The 22481-nt window shown below is 35.2% G+C and overlaps 1 protein-coding gene across 8 annotated transcripts in view; it reads right to left on the bottom strand.

The window, feature by feature from the left end:
* Window positions 1-3965: 3965 nt before the first annotated feature.
* The window catches only part of NR2C1 (nuclear receptor subfamily 2 group C member 1), a 42237-nt gene continuing 23721 nt past the window's right edge, over window positions 3966-22481 (bottom strand). For 6 of the 8 annotated variants that reach the window (XM_007165877.2, XM_057556672.1, XM_057556669.1 and 3 more), the window contains 5 exons: window positions 20098-20219; window positions 12651-12790; window positions 10926-11063; window positions 7750-7855; window positions 3966-5829 (listed from right to left, as the gene is read on the bottom strand). In XM_007165877.2, coding sequence (XP_007165939.1) covers window positions 5655-5829; window positions 7750-7855; window positions 10926-11063; window positions 12651-12790; window positions 20098-20219 — 681 coding nt within the window. In that variant the 3' untranslated portion in view covers window positions 3966-5654. The remainder of the gene's footprint in view (window positions 5830-7749; window positions 7856-10925; window positions 11064-12650; window positions 12791-20097; window positions 20220-22481) is intronic. The other 2 variants (XM_057556670.1, XM_057556673.1) reach the window with 2 other exon arrangements.

Here is a 22481-nt window from a genome sequence, read left to right as displayed (position 1 = left end):
AAAGAGGCTCCAGAGAGATCCTTAGCCCTTTCCACCACGGGAGGACACCGCAGGAAGTCAGCAGTCTGCAACATGCAAGCTGGCCTTTACAAGAACCTCACTGACCATGTTGGCTCCCTGATCTTGAACTTCCAGCCTCCAGAAATGTGAGGAAACAAATGTCTGTTGTTTATGAGCCACCCAGTTTATGGTATTTTATTATGAATATGACGAAATCATATGGCTACAAAATGACACAGCTAGAATTTAAACTCAGCTCTGCCTCTCTGGCTTCCACTGGCTCTCTATTATCAACACTTGCCCCAAAAGCCACGTGGAAATTACCCTTCATTTCTCGCAAATTGGAGCCCATGTCTGTAGCTGAGTAGTTTTTTCAGCTTTCTTCCTGCCCATAGAAGTTTGAAGGTCCAAAAGCCTTTATACTTTGCACTGTTCTGTATCTTTTAGCCCAAGATGACACAATTGTTTTAACTTCTTGCAGTTTCTTATGTATCAATTTATAAAGCAACCCCATTAGACAAAAGGCATACAAACCAGCAAATCTTGTCAAGATAAGCCTTTGTCTCTACTGGGCTTCTAGTGAGGCTGCCGAGATACATCCTTTTCTAAAAATGGCTACAACATTTCTGGTTCCACATACTCTTTTAGGAGTTTGCCACTTCTGCACAGAGCTTTGTGACATCTTTGATGAAGAAATCAGAGCTAATACGTAAGCCTTCTGGTTTTAGCCTCACCTGAAGTCCCAGCAGACAGCCACTACGTGTCTTCCAGACACATGCATGAGTGATTCCAACCCCTGCCCATTGAGCTGACCCAGCTGTGGCTGCGTGGATCAGATAAGCTGTCCCTGCCAAGCTCTGTCCTCGTTGTAGATTAGAGCACAATACATTTTGTTGTTTTAAACCACTACTTTTTGGGGTGGTTTGTTACAAAGCAATAGAGAATTGGAGCACCACGTATACTTTGGTAGCCCCTTGTATGTCCTACCCTGTTTGCGTCCTGCTCCTACTTCTCCGGAAGTAGTACAGGCTGTTTTCTTGCTCTTACAATGCTAACATGAACATTTTTGTATGCCTCATGATACACACATAAGAGTTTCTCTAGGGCAAATAACAGATACGTGCATGTTAAACTTTACTATATAATGTAAAATGACTGGAGATGATCGTTATCAACCGACACTGCCACCATCAATGTACAAGCGTTGCTCCATACACTCTACACTTGGTATTGCCAAACTTGGCGCAAATCAGGTTGCTTCTCAGATTTACCCACTGAAGCTAAGTCTGCTGAGTTGATCACAACTAATATTTTTTCCAGCTTTCAAAATTTTGTGGCTCTCATTTCTCTCACAGTATTTTTGTGTATATGAGATAATGCCTTTAAAAGATCCTTGGCTGTGCTTCAATGTAGTTTTAGGAAGGGGTTTGAATCAAATGTATGTGTTGAAGGCATAGTCTTTCACCATGGATTGATTTTTAAGATTTCACCAAGTTTTTTTAAATTTCTAAATGTTGTTTCTGCTTGCTTTAAAATCTGTTTGGTCATCTTTGTTGTTCCTGTTTCTTGCTTACTTTTTGATTCCATTTTTTTCTTCTTAAGACGTATCATGTGCAGTTATAATCATGTACAGACAATTTCAATATCTAACATTATCATTCAGGGTCCATATATATTGCTTATTGCTGGCTCATTCAAGTGGCTTGTTTCCTTGTGAGTTTGATAATTTTGTGAGCTCATATTTGGTTGAGCTTAATCTGTGACAGTTGAGGTTCTAAATTAGAGTTCAGCAAACTACACCCCAAGGGCTAAGTCCAGTTCACTACCTGATTTTGTAAATGTTTTATTGTACCACTGCCATGCTCACTCATTTACGTATAGTCTATATAGCTGCTTTTGCACAACAGCAGAGTAGTTGCTTCAGACATGGTAAGGACCTCAAAGTCAAAATACTGACGTTCTGGCCCTTTACAGAAAAGTGCGCAAAACTCTGATCTAAGTTATGAATGTTTTCTCCAGAGATTTTTATTTGCTTCTGCCAGGACCAGGGAGGGTTCGTGACCTGCGACCACCTTAGCTTCTTTGAGAACTCATGCCACTTCTTGTGAGTCCAGCAATAGATCAAAGGCCTTCAGAGAATCTATTCCACAATACTGCTAGAAGCAGCAATACATTATCTTCTTTGATTATACTGTTCTGATTTCAAGAATGGTATGGATATTCTTTCATTTAACACGTCAGTCTTTCAACCTAAGAGGCACAAGTCCTTCTGTGGAACTTTTCTTGTATTATTTAATAATTTCCTTACTTCAAGTCTTTTGTTTTCTCTTAGATTCTTACTATTACAATGTTAGCCATCCTGCTCTGATTCTCTGATTTTGTCTTTTCTCATTTTCTATTTCTTTGTCTTTTGGTTATACAGTCGACCCTTGAACAATACGGGTTTGAACTGTGTGGGTCCACTTACATGCAGATTTTTTTCAATAAATACATACTATAGTACTACAGGATTTGCAGTTGGTTGTATGCCTAACACCTGTGTTGTTCAAGGGTCAATTGTACTTTCAGGGTGAGTTCCTCAACAATTTTATCTTCCAACCCTTCTAATGAACTGCTTTGGCTATCATTTTAAATTTCCAGAAAATATGCTCCAAATTTTCCTTTTCCTTTTCAAAGCATCCTGTTTTCATTTAATGAATACATCTACTTTCTTTCAAAATATTAATTATATTTGGTGGTGAGTACTTTTCTGATCACTGCATTGTATCTGCCCCCACTCATCAGATTATATCTGATCTCTTATGTATTAGAAATTTTCCTCAAATATCTGATGATCCTGGTTCTATGTTCATATTTAATAGTAGGCGCTAGAAAGCTGAATGGAAACCTCATGACATATATGACTTGGAAATACTGGGATTCACTGAAGAGTGATAAAATGGCAAGTAGTCTTCTTATCAAGGCACAACCAAAAGCGAGTGTCTGGAGATCTTTTCTCTGGGGCCGATTAGTTTCTCCAAAGAAAAAAATCCTGGCAGAGAAGCCTATACCCAGTGGCCAGCATTCTGGGAACATGCTTAGGGCACCCATATTCAATGCAGACTTTCACTTAATCCATATTTTCAACACTATCTAATCCAAGCCTTCTGTTATCCCTGGTATCCTATAAATCCTATGACCTTCTGGTTTAGTTTCTCAAGGTTATTAACCTCTGGCCTCCTGCTTGAAAAGGTTGAAGGATTCAAAGTGGTCACCTGGGGACTTCTCTGGCGGTCCAGTGGTTAAGATTCCGCGTTTCCACTGTAGGGGACATGGGTGTGATCCCTGGTAGGGAGAGCTAAGACCCTGCATGCCGCGGCCAAAAAAAGAAAAAAAAAAGAAACTGGTCACCTAACTTAAGTAAGCATAGAGAAAGATAGTTCAATGATTCTGTAAACAGATTTGCAACCAATCCTTTTTTTATGCCCCAAGCACCATCTCTGAAAATGAGCACTTGGATCCTTCAGGTACTGAACACTGTTTCTGGACATTGGTATACTGGCTTCTTCTCAATGTACCACCTTTTGCAGGCATTCAGTTTCCTTGGTTCTGGCTCTGTTAAGTCAGTCTTTCTTCACCTGCATTTTGTTTTCCAAAAACTTATTCAACTCTCTTATCCTTTGATTTCTTCTCTCCTGTTTCATTTGTCATTGTGTGGTTACACTTTACTGAGATTTCAGGAGAGAAAGATTTTTAAGGAATAGTCAAACTGCAATATTTGGTTGCAAGTCTTCAAACTGAATTGTAAATCATCCTAAAATACTGGGATATGGAAAATGTTTTCCATACTCTTCCCTTCCTGAAAGTACTTTAATAAATCTTACCAGAGATTTCTTAACAATGGAACAAACAAACAAAAGGATGACCAAACACTGAAGAAACAGGACTCTGAAATCAAATATATTGGCAGAAAACAGAAATTTGTAATGCAGGTCACATTTTAATATAGTTTTAAAAAACACTTCCAAATATAACTATAATCAGGAAAAATACCTGAAACATGTATCTTAATTAACCATTAGTAGATTATTTAAAAGAATTTTTTCTTGAATCCCTGGCTTACTTCACTGGGTTTATAAAGATATAAACCTACTGATTTTTCCATCTAAGTATTTTGTACTAAATGTAGTTTTCCCAGCTGATAATTATAAATAAACCTGTTGACAAAAATCATGTTTTAAATAGGGAAAAATGCTTCCCTTAATAAGCTGATAAAGACTGTAAATTGATACTTTAAAACTTCTTATTTACTATAAAGTAACTATTAGTAAAATCCATACCCTTCCCCCAAATTCTGCTTCTCTTCTATTGCAAAAATCTTCATAAAAAATGTACTCTGAGTGCAATAAAATCTCCATATTTAAAACAAAAAAACAACAAATAGACATACCAAAATAATTCATCATGAAATTATAGCAAAGAAATATTTAACAGTATTAGGTTTTGCTAAGGAAAACATTACTGTGGAAGACATCCAAGGAGCCTAAAATGCTTTTGCTGTGGTAGTAACAAGGCAGAGCTACAGGCTGACACTCATACTATTGTTAAAACAGCCCTTCCCCGCTTTACAGTGAAAAATCAGTGCATATTCCTTTATATACTAAAAAACTGAAGTCTTAAAAAGTTATCAATTGCTTTAAAATAATTGTCTAACTCACCTTGAGAACACAGATTGGCTACAATAAATCCATTATTTCACAAAGTAGGTATTTCTAATGACCTAAAAGAAATTGTCTAAAACCCATAGAAGGGTCAGGAAACTATAAATGTGGTCAGAAAAGAGGGAGAGACGACAGATGCTTTCTGTGGAATGGAAGAGCAACAATTTTAATATCTATTTTGAAATACTGAAACATTTGGGGCTCAATCAGTCTCTGCTACTTTTATAACACAGTAAACCAAAAATATTAAAACATGAACCCTCTTATTCTCAAAAACAATTTTCTGCTACACACATAAATAAAAAGTGCTTATAACTAATAATATACAACACTAAAAAGATCACAAATGGCCTATGTCTCACTGCCAGCAATGAGAGTGATATATGCTAATGGTGCCATGATATTTACAAAAGACAAAAAAACCCCTATATTCACTTATTATTTCCTATAGTTCTAATGTTATCATTATACCACTGAGCATAAAATAATCTTCTTTTGACAGGTAATTAAAACAAACAGATTATAATACAGAAGAGTAAAATGCAAGAAAATACTCCTTAGGGGTTTCTGACCATTAAGTGTTTGTAGTAGTTCATAATGAAGTTAAACATGAATAGAACACAATTCTGGGAAAAAAAGAGAGACTTATTTATTTGTTTTATAAAATAAAAGGAGATATCTTAGTCAAGAGGTGACGGCTCTAGGTGCCATTTCAGCCAAGAGTAAGTTCATAGTATTTTTTACTCACTCAAATAAGACAGGAAGGGAAATTCTAATTCCTGCTACCTGCCCAGTCACTTCAAAAATTCTTCTTAAGGAAGATAAAAATATCTTGGTTTTTGGTTACTCTTTAAAGTAAAAACTTCCAGATGCCCTGGAAGCAATGAGTTCAATTTGGTGTCTTCTTGTGTTCTAGTAAGAAAGAACAATCAGTTTAAACTGAGATCTCAGCTTTCAAATGCTGTGACCAATTATTTGTGAGTTATAATCTGCAGGTTCCATTTTTAAAATATGTGGGATGACACTGTCAATTCGTACATTGCCAATGAGACCTTTGAAAAACAATTCTTCGGTGATGGTAGCGTTCATCAACCTCAAAGCTGGCAATCTGAGTAGTAGTCTGGACAACCTCAAAAGACAAAAGGAAGGGGGAACAAGGTTGTAAATCAAAGAGTGATTTAGTAGAAAGATATAAGTAATTTCTGCATGAATACTGTTTGTGGCCTAATTTAATAAAGATCTAGTTTTCAGAACTTAAAATAAAACCTTTACTATTCTCAAGCCTTAGAGTGTATGACAATCACCTGGATATATATGCAGTCTGTCAGACTTCATTGGAAAGCCTTGCTCTTAACTGCTATGCTGTGCTACCTCCAGTTGGTTGTATGGACCATGGAACTAAGTTATTAAACCGTGGATCAAGTTATAAATTTAAAAGCTTAGGAACTCATTCGAGGTTATAAGAACAGCAATGTTTTATGTTATCAGGATACATGAGGCTCAATGATTACAGTTTTCTTGGTTTTGCTTTTCAAAAAAGTACTGGGAATAGTAAAATAGACAATAGTCGTTATTACTGGGAAGAGCATAAATTATGGAATCAAAACCATTAGATTCAAATCCTGATTCAATTACCCCTTAGCTATGTGAATGCGTGTAAGCCACCACTCCCTGTCTCTTTCACAGTGTTGTGACAATCAACAAAATGATCCTTGCCAGTTTCTGTGCTAGTGAGGTTCTTAAAGGCAGGACAATGTCTTGTGTGAAAGTACATTATAAGCTGAAAACTGCTATCTAAAGATAATGTATTATTTTAAAATAACTAGGAATGTAAGAAACTAAGAAAGAGTTCCAGAGGTCAAAGAACCTGGAACCTAATCGAACAGAGATCAGCAAGCAGCTGTACGTCAAAAAGGAAGAACATTTAAAATACTGTATTTATTTGTATGATAAGGTGTAAGACAACTTTTGAAACTTTAAAAAATTGAAAAAAAATCATAACAAAACCAACACTAAAAGAACCACCTTTCTGAAAAGTTGGTGGCACATTTATCCTTCCTCTTTTCTAAGGCCTTCCACTCTAACACTTGAGAACAAGTGAAACCAGCGGCCCCAGAATTAAGTAACCTTTCTGTAGCCATGCACTCTGCTGCTCAAACTACTCACTTCCTGTCTGTTCCCACCAGCTGAGCTATATACACAGAATTGGTAGGATGCGGCATAGGAAAACTGGTTAGATAAACTACAGCTGATTTTCATGATGGACCTGACTTATGAACATGTTATTTAACATATGTAAAAAATTATTATATGCAAAATATAATAAGTTATGAAGTTTGAAGTATGTTAAATTAATAATACTAGTAAACACATTTATATAGCCCTTACTATGAAAAAGGCACTGCTCTAAGCTCTTTGACTATATATTAACTGATTTAATCCTTATACTAATTATAAAAGGTGGGTACTATTATCTCCATTTCACAGGTAAAGAAACTGAAACAGAAATTAAATAACTTGCCCAAAGCCATACAGCTAGTAAGTGACAGGGTCAGGCGTCAAACCCACGTACTCTGGCTCTGATAGCCAAATGCTTAGTTACTCAAAAATTGAGTTTATTAAAAAAGTGATTTTTTTTCTGAAAGGACAATGGTAAGAAATACCTTGTTAGAAATATCATAAGCCAAATTTCAAAATTAATTATCAAATCGTCTAATGGTGTTTTATTATTCATCCATTTTTCATCCCTTTTACTAATAAAATCCATTATTTCAACTGAAGAGTTTGGGTGTGAGAGTCAGCCTACCTGGCTCTGCTGTTTATTGTGTGACTTTGAGCGAGTTACTTAACCTCTCTGTGCTAAAGTCTCCTTACATAAAATATTACACGTAAAGTACTTACAACAATACACTACCACTTTTAATAGCATTAACTATTTCAAAGGTCAAAGTTGACTAAATTTAATTACACTTGGAATGGAAAACAATGAAATAGATTCACAAAAATTTTTAAGATGAATTTAATTAAACAGTATTTAACTTCTAGATACCTGTAGGTGTCATCTGGATATGTTTTGGTTATGTAATCTTGGAATTCCACATAAGCCTTTTCCTGAAATTTCTCAATCTGTTGCATGTTTTCTAGGCCTGGATGATCTGAAACATTAAGGAATATATTGTTACTTTAGTTCTGAATACTCATTTAATAAGGCACCAAGTGGAGATGAAAGAGGGTGGGAAAAATAATTCAGTCAAAAAAAAGCGCCCCATCATATGTGTTGCTCTTTCATTCCACAAATAATATATTTAATAACCCAACCACTAAAAACCAGGCATTGTACTTTAAACCCTTAAAACTATTTTATCTCATACATGTATTCTAACATCTAATAAAAATTGAAAGAGGGAAGAGATATGGGAATATATGTATATGTATAACTGATTCACTTTGTTATAAAGCAGAAACTAACACACCATTGTAAAGCAATTATACTCCAGTAAAGATGTTAAAAAAATAATAATAATAAATAAATATAGCTGCAAAAAAAAAAACAATCTCCATGTCTCCACTAGCTGTCATTATCTATATTGTGACACTGAACACCATGTTATAATTTATCTCTTTAGTTTGTGCACCCCACGGACTGGGAGTTCCAGGCCAGCAAACCAGTAAATAAAACCATACTTGCTTTGTGGTAAAAAAAAAAAAAAAAAAAAAAAAATTGAAACCACTGGGTTCAAATAAAATAAATAGGTTTTTCTATTCCAAAAGTGATGGAAGGGGTTTTGATCCGTTTGCTTTCAACAGAAACAAAAAAATGACTTAGCTTAGTTAAAAGTATTTTTTTAACATCTTTATTGGAGTATAATTGCTTTACAATGGTGTGTCAGTTTCTGCTTTATAACAAAGTGAATCAGCTATATGTATACATATATCCCCATATCTCCTCCCTCTTGCATCTCCCTCCCACCCTCCCTATCCCACCCCTCTAGGTGGTCACAAAGCACCCAGCTGATCTCCCTGTGTTATGAGGCTGCTTCCCACTAGCTATTTTACATTTGGTAGTATATATAAGTCCATGCCACTCTCTCACTTCGTCCCAGCTTACCCTTCCCCCTCCCTGTGTCCTCAAGTCCACTCTCTATGTCTGCATCTTTATTCCTGTCTTGCCCCTAGGTTCTTCAGAACCTTTTTTTTTTTTAGATTTCATATATATGTGTTAGCATACAGTATTGAAAGTATTTTTAACCAATGAAATATCTGCAGATTATATTCTTTAAAATTTAATTAAAATAATAATATATATTTTAACTGAAGTATAATTGACATACATTATATCTGTTTAAGGTATACAAGATAATGATTTGACATTTGTATACACTGCAAAATGATCACCACAATAAGTCTAGTTACCATCTGTTACCATTCAAAGTTGCAAAAAATTTTTTTCTTATGATGAGAACGTTTAAGATTTACTTTCTAGCAAATTTCAAGTTTATAATATAGTGACTATTGTCACCAAGCTGTAAATTACATCACTGTGACGTATTTATTTTATAACTGGAAGTTTGTACCTCCTGATCCTCCTTCATCCATTTCACCCACCCCTCATGAAGATTATATTCTATATATATATTTTTTTTTTTAAATTAATTAATTTATTTATGGCTGTGTTGGGTCTTCGTTTCTGTGCGAGGGCTTTCTCTAGTTGTGGCAAGCCAGGGCCACTCTTCATCGCGGTGCGCGGACCTCTCACTATCGCGGCCTCTCTTGTTGCGGAGCACAGGCTCCAGACGCGCAGGCTCAGTAATGTGGCTCACGGGCCCAGTTGCTCTGCAGCATGTGGGATCTTCCCAGACCAGGGCTCGAACCCGAGTCCCCTGCGTTGGCAGGCAGATTCTCAACCACTGCGCCACCAGGGAAGCCCCTATATTTTTTTAGTAAGAAAACCTTCCTTTCACCATGGTTAGGTTAAAAAAATACTTATAAAATTATGAAACTCTGAACATCATCTCTATCAGAAGAATAATATACCAACATGAAATAACCTATATTTCACTAAAATGGAAATGTTAAAAAGAATTTCATAAAACTTATGCCTAAAATATGGAAAGTGCTGCCCTGACTGAAGAGAATAAAAAAAGTGGCAAGAGAAATAGAATACTTACTAAAACAAAATTACATTATAATTCTATTGTTGAATCTATGTTCTTTCAATTTTAACAAAAATGAAGGTGGCAAATTGGTTGTGATAAAAATGGTGATACATGTTATTAACTTATCTGAACATTAGGAGAAATAGTACAAAAAAGCTTTAATTATCTTACTGATATCATTGAAGGTAAGAAGCAGTTTTCCTCAGATAATTTTATTATGATACACAGTAACAGAAATACATACCAAAATGAAAAAATACAGAGCCTAAGAGAACAGCCAATTTTTCGTGTTCTAAAATTGATTGTTAGCTTTACTGTCATTTTACTATACATGAAAACTAGAAACTGGCAGAAAGATAAGAGATCCATTTTTCTATTTGTTGGAAACTCTAATAAGATGTTTGGAAATTTAACCCATTAACAAAGCAATCCTCATCTCTCTTTTTTGCCTTTTAATGATGCCTAGCAAAATATATCTAAACATTCAAGTGTTGAACAGGACTAAAAGTCTATGATGTCATTTCACTGATTTCTTCAATTTTCCTTTTCATACCCAGATGTCTAACAACCATAAATTTCACCAATTTAAAGTATACAATTCAATAGTTTTTTTAGTATATTCACAGAGTTGTGCAAGCATCACTGCAATCTAATTTTAGAACATTTTTGTTCACCCCAAAAGAAACTGTACCCATTAGCAGTCACTCTCCATTCTCCCCTCTCCTTAGTCCCTGGTAGCCACTAATCTCTCTACAGATTTGCCTATTCTAGACACTTCAGATAAATGGAATCATATAATATGTGGTCTTTTGTGACTGACTTCTTTCACTTGCATACTGTTTTCAAGGTTCATCCATGGTGGCATGTATCAGAATTTCATTACTTTTTATGGCTGAATGATATTCCATTGTATCTATATATTATATTTTGCTTATTCATTTGTTTGATGGGACACTTGGGTTGTTGCCACTTTGCATCGATGTACAGTCCCAACGGCAATGTATGAGGGTTCTAATTTCTCCACATCCTCAAACACTGCATTTTAAATAAGAAGTAAATGTTTATATACCTGGACTGAAGAGTACTATTGCCTTCAGGTAGGCATATTCATATCCATCAATGCAGAGTTTTACCATGCTGTTACAAAACTCCTGTAGTTTGAAGATGTGTTCCATCAATAATTTTCTTCTTTCTGTTGACATTTTATCTTTAATTAAAAACAAAGAAACAAACAAAAGCTTCTAATTTTCAGCAAAAATGCATGACTATTTTTATCCAATATATTTCTTTCTAATTTCCAGCTCTGTATATAACCAATTTTTTAAATGTTTAAAATTCAGTATCTCTGCAAGTTTAAATGAAATTAATTAATGATCTTCAGACGTTGTTCAAGAAAAAACAAAACAGGCTGTTAATATAAAAAACCCTAAATGTAATGTTTCCTTTCAAGATGTACCTTTGAGAATATAAGCTATAAAGACTAGAAAACTGGCCAACCAACCAAAGTACAAAAGACTCAAATTTTGGTAACAGGATTTTATTTAAGCTTATATTGGTTGAAAAAAATAAGCAAAACCATCTAGATTTTTAAGTTACCCGTACTACTACAACAAAAACAGTTAGCAAAAATTACTGCCAAGACCAAAGAAAATCTGAGTAAAATAAAATTTCATAACTTTTAAAATTTATTGTGTTTATATAGTACTGCCTTCTGGTAGATCTACTGTTGATGAGATTTTAAGGTTATTTCTCTGCACTTAAATAAGAGGAGGAAGCAGATATTTTAAAAATAATGTAAAACAATGGGAAATGGAATATGCAAAGGAAGTAAATGTAATTCTCAACTTATAAATTATTCCTGAACTCAAAAAAGTAGTTCTTCCCACTTGAGGATGGGGCACCTTCTTGGTTAGTCACAAGCCATTCTGAAGCTAAACATTTATAAATCAGTGCCTACTTGCCTGTCTCCTCAAATGAATGGGAGTTGTAATCACCTTGGCATCAAGAAAAGGAAAAAGACTTAGGATTGTTCTGTGACTCTTTAGTACTGTTTAAGTGAGAGAATACATCCTGATGAATTGATTAAAAAAAAAGTTTAGCCTATCTTGGGATTCAAAGGGCTACAATGAAGAAAGGCAGTTTAAACACTGGTGGGGGGGACTTTCCTGGTGGTGCAGTGGTTAAGAATCCGCCAGCCAATGCAGGGGACACCGGTTTGATCTCTGGTCTGGGAAGATCCCACATGCCGCGGAGCAACTAAGCCCGTGTGCCACAACTACTGAGCCTGCGCTTTAGAGCCCACAAGCCAGAACTACTGAGCCCGCGTGCCTGGAGCCCGTGCTCCACAGCAAGAGAAGCCACCGCAATGAGAAGAGCGTGCACCTCAACAAAGAGCAGCCCCTGCTTGCCGCAACTAGAGAAAGCCCACGCACAGCAACGAAGACCCAACGCAGCACCCCCACCAAAAAAAAAAAAAACTGGTGGGAAGTATACATTTATAAATATTTGATCATCTCTATATAACTTACCCTGGATTCTTTGGTATGTATATCCAAGTACAAAAAATTCACGAGGCCTGATCAGAAATAGCACTTAAATACGCTTGTTTCAGTTTTGTTGTGCTCTCATTTAAAACTATTTTTGGGTGATTAAAGAATGAATTTATCAAAATGTAAAAATTATCTAAAGTAAAAAGGATGTTGGTATCTTTTAATATCTAACTTTAAACATAATACTATAAAACTGACGTCCCCTCTCATATCTTAGAAAAGGAAATAAATAAGGTGCTTTTTACCTTGTTGAAGGCTACTGTGAAGACAATTGACAAATGTCGCTAATATAGCTGCTACGTTCATCACTTGCCAGCACTGGGCAAGACCAAGAGTAAAAAGTTCATTCCAGTAGGCTTTCACCAATAATATACTGTTTTCTTGCCTATAAAAACAAAATAAACAAACATCAAATATTAAAATATATTTTATAAAACTTTACAATTGACTCATATATTTAAAAATACAATGTTACTGAACTAAAATTATTCTAAATGGCCAACTGGGAATGGACTTGATCAATTCTTTATTTTGTATACCTGACTTTAGTTGATAAGGTTTAGAAATTTAATTAGCTAGTTCGTTAATCAATCAGCCAGTTTATAAGAACAGTTGCAAGTAGTATTTCAAACTAAAAGTTGGGGCTTTAAGCCCACATTTCATGGAAACAGATGGAGTACATGTGTTTAAAAAAAAATTAAAAGCAAAAGCATACATTTAAAAACCATCTTAAAAAGGGCAGTTAGAATTATCTGATGACAGATAACCAACCAATTTCCTGGGAGAATTGGTTTATTCTATGTTTCAGATGAGATTTAAGTATCCCATAAATGAGACACCAAAGATTTTGCCGGGATTAGCAAAGATAAGAAAGGTCAGAAGGCTTTTCCTGAGTTTTTGAATAAAAAAATCTCAGCAGCTTGAGAAAGTAGAACAAGTACTAGAATAGGTATCAAGCCACCAGGGTTATAAAACCTAGATCCACTGACTGAAATTAGGCAAATAAGAGTCCTGGGTCTCAGGTGCTTAACTATATAAAATACAGAGACACTGTATGTCCTATATCTTGCTCAAAGAGTTGTTATGAGACACAAATATAAGAATTAGGTGAATAGGCCATGACAATAAAGTATATGCCAGGCACTGTTCTAGGCACCGGAGAAAAAGCAATAAACAAGATGAATAAAGTCTGCCTTCATGAAACAGAAGGGAAACATATTAAAAAAAAATCACTTCAAATATTTTATATAAATATTATACACACACACATATATATATATGGTTATACAAACATTAGTTTCTGGTAATGAAAATTCTACATTACTATAAAGTAGGATGATGCATTGGAAAATGGGGTGGGAGCAGAGAGAAGGCCTTTCTGAGGGGCTGACATCTAAGTAGAGAAAGATGGGAAAGAACTTAAACAAAAACAAACAAAAAAACCCTAGAGAACTAATATTTCAGGAAGAGGGAAGAACAATGGTAAACTTGTTGAGGTGATAACCAGCATGTAGTAGGTGTTCAATAAAAACCGATGACTGAATTACTAAATGCTGCCCTCCCTTCTTGGAACGTGCTTTCCCCAATTTGTTTTACTGGCTAATTCCTATTTATCCCTCAAAATATAACTAAGAGCTCACTTTTTTTTTTTTTTGCTGCGCTGCACAGCAGGTGGGATGTGAATTCTCCGATCAGGGATCGAACCTGTGCCCCCTGCAATGGAAGCGCAGAACCTTAACCACTGGACCGCCAGGGAAGTCCCAGAGCTCACTTTTTTAACTGAAACATTCTTACCACATTCTTCTCCTCAAGATAGTTAATCACACTCCTTCAGTGCCATAAATATACTCATATTTTACACTTATTTCATGGTATTCTAATTTATTGGTTTAGGAATCTGTCTCCTATACTAGATTAAAACCTCATTGAATGCACAGACTCCTTTATTCATTTCTGTATCTCAGTGAACAGCACAGTAGACAGCATATAAAATGAATCTGCAAATGATTTTTGATTGTGGGGCATACAGAACAGGCAGAAGTGAGAACTCACGACCATTTTCCAATTAAGCAATCTTTAAACCAAGAACTATATATTTTATTATAAACAAGATAACAAAAGAATGAGATTTCTTTTCCCTTTCTCTAAAGAGATTTAAGGTGCTAAGAACATCCTATAGGAAATATGTACATCCTGATAAAAGGCACTTGAACATTTTTCTTAATAAATCTTTAAAATTAGGATAATCCATAGGATAATCAGCATGTTTAACATAAATCATTCATCAAGTTAAGAACCATAGCCACCTTTACAACATTACATTTTATTTAAGAATTGAATATATTCAAACAAATGCTAATATTGTCAACTTCAGAGTATGGAAAGTAATTTTTCTCACTGGGAATTATTCAGGTGAAATTTTATCTCCAAGCTGATCTCTCATTTCCATTCAGTATCTGAGAAGACTTACTTGCCATAAGAAATTGGCTATCAAAATCTATTTGAAAGTAAAGTTTAAATGAAGAGAAAATCAGTATTTTTAAATCTCCACATAGGGCTTCCCTGGTGGCGCAGTGGTTAAGAATCCACCTGCCAATGCAGGGGACATGGGTTCGAGCCCTGGTCAGGGAAGATCCCACATGCCATGGAGCAACTAAGCCCGTGTGCCACAACTACTGAGCCTGCGCTCTAGAGCCCGCAAGCCACAACTACTGAAGCCTGCATGCCACAACTACTGAAGCCCACACTCCACAACAAAGAGTAGCCCCTGCCCCCCGCAACTAGAGAAAGCCTGTGTGCAGCAACAAAGACCCAACACAGCCAAAAAATAAATAAATTTTTTAAAAATCTCCATATAAAAATGATTAAAATTTCAATCTTGGGAATTCCCTGGTGGTCCAGTGGTTAGGACTCCGTGCTCTCACTGCCAAGGGCCCGGGTTCAATCCCTGGTCAGGGAACTAAGATCCTGCAAGCTATGTGGCCAAAAAAAGAAAAAAAAGAAAAAGATTCAATTTCAAACTAAATCAAATGAACTAAGAGATAACAAGATACTATTTTCATTTATCAGAAAAGATGGATAAAATCCAGTATTGAGGAGGGTGTGAGGAAATAAGCATTCATTCCCATTCATTGCTTGTATGAGCATAAACTGACTGAATAGTTTTTGGAGGACAATTTGGTAGTACCTGCCAAAAAACTATAATGTATATACCCTCTTAGACTCAACAATTCCACTTGTAAGAAGCTATTTTGTAGAAATACTAATACAAGTAGGAAAAAATATATATACAATGCTACAACGCTTATTGTAGCTTTGGATATAACACGACCACCAGCAAAACACTAGCAACAACCGAAATGTTTACTAACAGGGGATAAGTAAATTATAATAAATCCGTAAAATGGAATACTTAGGTAGCCATTAAGAAGAATAGGAGAACATACATGCTGATATAAGACGTCCATTATATAAGTGGAAAAAAAAAGGCAAAGAATAGGATGTGTAAGTATTTGTGTATTTGATTGAATGTGGCATGGAAAAGATCTGGTAGGAAACCAAACTTTAACAGTGGGGTTAGTTACCTCTGGAGAGTAAAGTTTTACTTTATATTTCTATACTTCAGTATTACTTTAACATTTTACAAACATGAGGAAAAGGTTAAAAGCAAACAGGATGGAAAAGTCTGAAGTAATACGGTTTTCACCTTAACCTCTGATCCTGAAGTTTAAAAGAGGAAACAGCTAACCAAGGTAATCAACCAGTGAACAAAGGACAGGGAAAAGAACAGAGCCAACTGATTAAAAAAGTCAAAGTTTTTAATGGCCTGTGCTACAGCTCTTAGTAAGAAAATACATTGGCATTGTTGAGGAAGACTCAGAAAAAACGTTAAGGAGTATCAGTGCAAAGGATGAGTACCCCTAAGGAAAAAAGATGAAAAGTGGCAACTGAGGAATTAACCACCAGATTATTTTGTTTCCAAAGGAAAAGTGAAAGAGCTAGACGCAGAGATCAATTATAGAAAGATATCTATTTACATTTTTTTTAAGATTTTTTTTGATGTGGACCATTTTTATTTTTATTTTTATTTTTTTTTTTAATTTTTATTAGGGGCATGGAACTCTGCACATAGCAGAATTGAAGGATATTAAATAAACAAAACTGGCCAGAGGGGAGGATTCTTTTTTTTTTTTTAATTTATTTATTTATTTATTTATTTTTGGCTGTGCTGGGTCTTCGTTTCTGTGCGAGGGCTTTCTCCAGTTGTGGCGAGCAGGGGCCACTCTTCATCGCGGTGCGCGGGCCTCTCACTGTCGCGGCCTCTCCCGTTGCGGAGCACAGGCTCCAGACGCGCAGGCTCAGTAGTTGTGGCTCACGGGCCTAGCCGCTCCGCGGCATGTGGGATCTTCCCAGACCGGGGCACGAACCCGTGTCCCCTGCATTGGCAGGCGGATTCTTAACCACTGTGCCACCAGGGAAGCCCTGATGTGGACCATTTTTAAAGTCTTTATTGAATTTGTTACAGTATTGCTTCTGTTTTATGTTTTAGTTTTTTGGCCACGAGCCATGTGAGATCTTAGCTCCCGGCCCAGGGATCAAACCCGCACCCCCTGCATTGGAAGGCAAAGTCTTAACCACTGGACCTCCAGGGAAGTCCCTCTATTTACACTTTTTATCCAAAACATAAAATCCTTGTAGTATAGTTAGCTACACTGTTCAAGTATGTTTCTTCAAAGTTCATTCAGAAAGAAAAACAGCAAGTCTCCTTTAAAAATAAGGTTCCTAAGAGTATGAAGGAAAATGAGCATTTACTATCTACTTTGTCAGCAGCACTGCGTTGAAGGAGTTTACACCGATCAGCTCCCTTAAGTAGCATGACCTGCAAGGAAGCATTTCTGTTAATTTACAGATGTAGAAGTGGAGCCTCAGTTAAGTAACAGAGCTAGCAAATGAATAAATCCAGAATTTGAACCGAGGTGGTCAAAGTCTAGGCTTTTTTAAAATAAATCATTACAAATTTTAGCAAGTAAAATGCTAAAGTCAAATTTCTCAGCAGAGACCTCCTCCGTTCAAGGCTAATATCTGTGGTGTAAGGGCATGTGTGCCGCCAGTTTTTTCTTGTTAGGGAAAACAAACAAATGACTACTGTAGTCACATTATACCACCTATTTTCAAAACATGTTTCCTTTGAGAAGCAAAAAGAGCTGGGTAGAGGAGGTAGTCAGGTGCAACACAAGTATTAATAATTAAAAGTAATAAGTTGCGTAACAGTAAACATAACTTCTTTCACAAATAGATATAAGTATATTCCTCTAACAATTGTACTAGATTGTTAATGTTCATTAAAATATGTATGTAGTACTCATAATTTGAGATCAGATCATTGTTTATACTATTTATTTTGATAAAGGAATATGACTTTTGAACTCACCTATACCTGGGGATAACCTAACTATTTGGCTTTATATAAGCAAGGCATTATACTTTACCTGGTAGCATCTGTTTTTTCCTTAGGGAAAAGTAGTGGTATGGCAAGAGAACTGGTTTCAAACCCACAGTTATAGTAAACATTACTCTGTTTCAGTGGGATTTTAAAAGAGTAAACTTCCAGGGTTAGCATTTAATGGAAGGTTTTTAAATTATTCAGTAAAGTCTCCTGTAGCAAATGGTGATACCTTGGAACTTTTGGTTACAAGAATCTAGTTAAAGAGGACTGCTGCCTTTACTCCAGACAAATCATGTCCAGTGCCCCTCCCCCCAACTGAATCTATTACTGTAGTCACTTACCTAAATTATGCAGATAGAATTGAAAAACAACTGAATTCCTGTAAGTATTGAAACTACAAATCTTAAACAGAAAAGCAACATCCTTGTAAAAGAGAAAGATTGTAAAATACAAATAGTATTAACTACCCACTGTATAAGATTCTTTAAACTACTGTTCCCCTCCATTAAACTGACCAAAACAAACTTGACTTTTAGAAAATGAGTAACGTTGCTTTGTTTCTCTCTGTAAAATTAGGGCTTTGTTTCCAAGTTTTGTATCTAGAGATAAAAATGCAAGCAATGCCAGTTTCTAGGAGACTCAGAATAGCTTTTATTACAGCATAAAAGAATTTCCCATCATTAGTACTTAGTCATCATCCATCTGATTAATTCAAACTATAAATTATCTAGATAGTGATAATAAATAAGAGTTTACGTAGCAATCAATGACTTCAAATGCTACACAATAGTTAATTCTAATTGCAAAGAGTTCCGTGGCAGTTACACTGAAACTGATTTTTCAATACAGATCACAGGGAAATGTGGCTGCCACTATAAAATTATATTGTAACTGGAAACTCCAGGCTTTATTTCTGGTTTCTCCAACATTCGGACTATTTCTATAGGATAATCACACTCAATTTAACAGAAACACTTAAGATCAATGGTGTTATAACCAACTCAAGGAATTCAAATCACTCCCTGCTACATTTTTCCTTTTGTTTTTTACTATAATAACTGATAGCCTATTATGAAAAACATCACCAGGTTACTTTTCAAGGCATATGTATGCCAGTTACAAGCTTAGGGAATCACACTTAATGCTTTAAAATAAATAAACTGTTAACATGTAAATTTACATTGTATTTTAATTTTTTCTTAAGCAGACTGGAGAAATCCTAAAAGTTAAATGTTATTTTGAGAGAGAGGGCTATCAATCATTTTAAATTGAAGGTTAACCATTCTAAATCAGGCTTTTAGTCTATGCAACTATATTATTTAAGTACATGATTTAATGCATGGTATATCCAACACTGATTAATAAGTCAAATTATAGTGGGGTTCTACATATGCCTTTTACAGTCATGATTCAGATATGTTTTTTGGTTATATTCAAAATATTCTCTAAGGATAAAGAATGAGCAGTTATTATTCCTATTTGGCGAATGGGAAAACAGATGTACAGGATATGAAACTGAACTGTTTATGAAATCATATTGTAGACTAAGGTCCTACAACTCTAACAATACTTTTCTAACTATGGGCTTAACTTTTTCCATGGTTTCTTTGCTTCTTCATCCCAGTTACGTTAAAGCAATATAAATAAATCTGGCAAACTTTAGATAAAGCTTGGGTTTCTGACAGTAGACCATTTTCCATTACCATCTAATTCAAAGAGAATACAGATGTGCCCTTTAGTGGCAGAACCAAACTTCCAAATCATCACAGTGGTGGTATGAGGTAATTTACATTTTCTTACCCTTTTGTTTGGGCAACCACATGATTCTATTTTCAAACATATTCAGTGTATACAAGTTTCAGCACCTTTTTAACAAGCCTGAGGTGACACTGAAACAGTGGTGGTGGAGGGAAACAACCCCAAGACATCCCTAGAGCCTCCCTAATTTAAGCCAATCAAAGATGGCCTATTACAAATGCTGGCCATGATTTATCAGCTCCACTGCATTTACTTCATTCAAATTATTAACTCAGTCAAATTATGAAGTTCGGATAATCTTCCACATAAAAATAACATACAGTAAATACCACCTGCCATGATTCATCATATAAATGACAAAATTTCAAGTTATAATGTTGTATCATTTTTCCCCCCTTTAATCAAATCCTCCCAAAATAAAGGTTCTTGCCTAATGTACATCTGTGCTAGAAAATCACACTTATATTCAAGGACTTCAAGACACTTACCCTAGAGCCTGGAAGGAAGGAATCGAAAGTGCCCAGTGCATTGATAAGAACAGCAGTCTGGAGGCAGACTCCCCAATGTAGTGCACATTCAGGTACTCAGGCATAGGAGATGGCATAGTGAGCTAGTGCAAACAGGGACTGAGGTAAATTATCTTACGTCGGACAATTCTAAATCATCATTTCTTTGAAAAAGTTAAATGTAAACATATCAAATAACTAATATATTAACCCCAAGGCAAATCTTGAAATAATCCAAGTCACTAGATTTTACAGCTAAAAATAGGATTTAGAATAAATGAGAAGACCATAGTTTCTAACAAAGCAAATTCAGATAAAGCAGAATTCCACTTAACAAATACCAACCATGACAACATCTGGTTGTTTTTTAAAAATCACTTTTTGTCTTGGTCTAACAACATGTCTTTTCCTTCCCTCCCTTCACTAACAGTGATATACAACAAATTCAGTTTAAGGGGCAATCCTTTATGTTAAATGTCCCTTTCATTTAGACTACGGGGATAACAAACTCAAATGCTGACAGGGTCAGGGGAGTAATGAGTGAAGTGGGCCTACTGATGCCATTTGGAAAGTGCATATTCCCAGATAAAGGGCATGACTGTGACTTGAATTCAACACACTGAAAATTTATGGGAATCTGGGCTCAGTACTACTAGCTCGTTCAATTTTTCAAAGAGCAGCTTCTTTGTAAAATCTCCCCATTTAATCTACAGGTAAAACAAAATGTGTCTGTGGCCATAATGCTCACAGGCTATCTATCAGTCTGTACTGCTGACCTTAGGTAATTATTTTAAATGTGTTGGAAATAAGTATCCTACATCAAAATACTTCTAAAAGCATTTTGAAAATCTTGTTAAAGAGAACTTTTATTGCTATAAATGAAATGTAATTTCATCCATAGGAAACTTTTTTTCTATTTTAAAATTATTAAAATGATCAATAATATCAAGCATAGGTAATGATACAGGGAAACACATACTTCTGAGTATTGGTAAAGTGAAGGGCAATTTGGCTGTATCTATCAAGATTTTAAAATTGAGTTTATCCTATGACCTAACGATGCCACTTCTAAATCTCTATTCCAAAAAGATACTTGCATACATGCACAAAAAAGCACATATAAGGATGTCCATTTCAGTAACACTTCTTAACAGAGAAATTAAATGCTGGCAATAACCCAAACTTCTATCTCTAAGGAAAAGAATAATCCATGCTATAAGGTACCTTGTAGGCATTAAAATTAGTAAGATAAACTGAGATAGCATAGGAAAAACATTTCACAGACATCTACGTAGAAAAAACAGCAAAATAATATGTAGATGACCCAATTTATGTTAGGAAGAGAGTATGGGTATATACATATACATTTTATATGTATTATATTATATATATGCGACAGGAGGAGATACACCACACAGTTAACAGTGGCTACCTCTATGGTGGGATGGGTGGATACGTCCATATGTATTTTTCTGGGGAAGGCATATATAGCTTTTATCAGATTCTCAAAGGTGTCTACGATGCCAAACAGATCAAAGGTTTTCATCAAAATGATATCAAAGTTCTCTGGAAATGTTAGACAAAAATGCAAAAAATATTAACTTCCTTTGTTCAATATTAGCCATAAATGGTTTATCTATTTATAAATGGTGTCAAGTAATAAAACAACAGGGCAATTGACAGTTGAAATTCCATGTGTGAAAAGATAATTTTTTAAACGTTTAAGAAATGTTTACTGGAGCAGTAAATTAAAATAACATTACTTAAGACAATTCTTAAAAGAATTGTAGCTAAGCAGATATTAAGCATGATAAATATAATTATTAGGATGCAACGGTTTCTGCACATAAGTATATGAAAAACAAATTGGGAACTATCATACGTTTTCAGAACTGTCTAAGGTGAGTAGGGGAAAAAAAGCCTGAAAAGTTGGGGATTACCAAAGATTACTAGTTTTAAGGGGGGAGGAATAAGATGCAAAAACAAGATTACCCTTTGCTAAGTAGTTTAAAATCACTTTTAAACAAATAAAATACTTATAATATGTAAAACCTGGATATAAGGGCTAAAAGTACAGATGCACCCTGATTTACACAACAGTGGTGGCAACGTTGCAAAGTCTCTGTTGCTCTAATCATAAAACTGAAACCACTTGCAATATATACTAGAAGAACTCATTATTCAAAAGACTGCCATGTTGTATTATTTTATAGAGAGAGGAAATGGCTTGTAATTTATCTGTTTTACATACTTAATTTTCTTAAAGCAAGATATACCTCTAGCAATATCAATCAGAAAGCCAATGTCAGCTGAAGAAACAAGTCATTCAACAGGTCCTTTAGACTGCAAAGACAAAGATTTCTTCC

Source organism: Balaenoptera acutorostrata, chromosome 11, assembly GCF_949987535.1.
Source record: "Balaenoptera acutorostrata chromosome 11, mBalAcu1.1, whole genome shotgun sequence".
In the NCBI taxonomy this organism is placed as follows: domain Eukaryota; kingdom Metazoa; phylum Chordata; class Mammalia; order Artiodactyla; family Balaenopteridae; genus Balaenoptera; species Balaenoptera acutorostrata.
The sequence above is the reverse complement of the archived record's forward strand: the minus strand, read 5'-3'. Positions and strand labels throughout refer to the sequence as shown.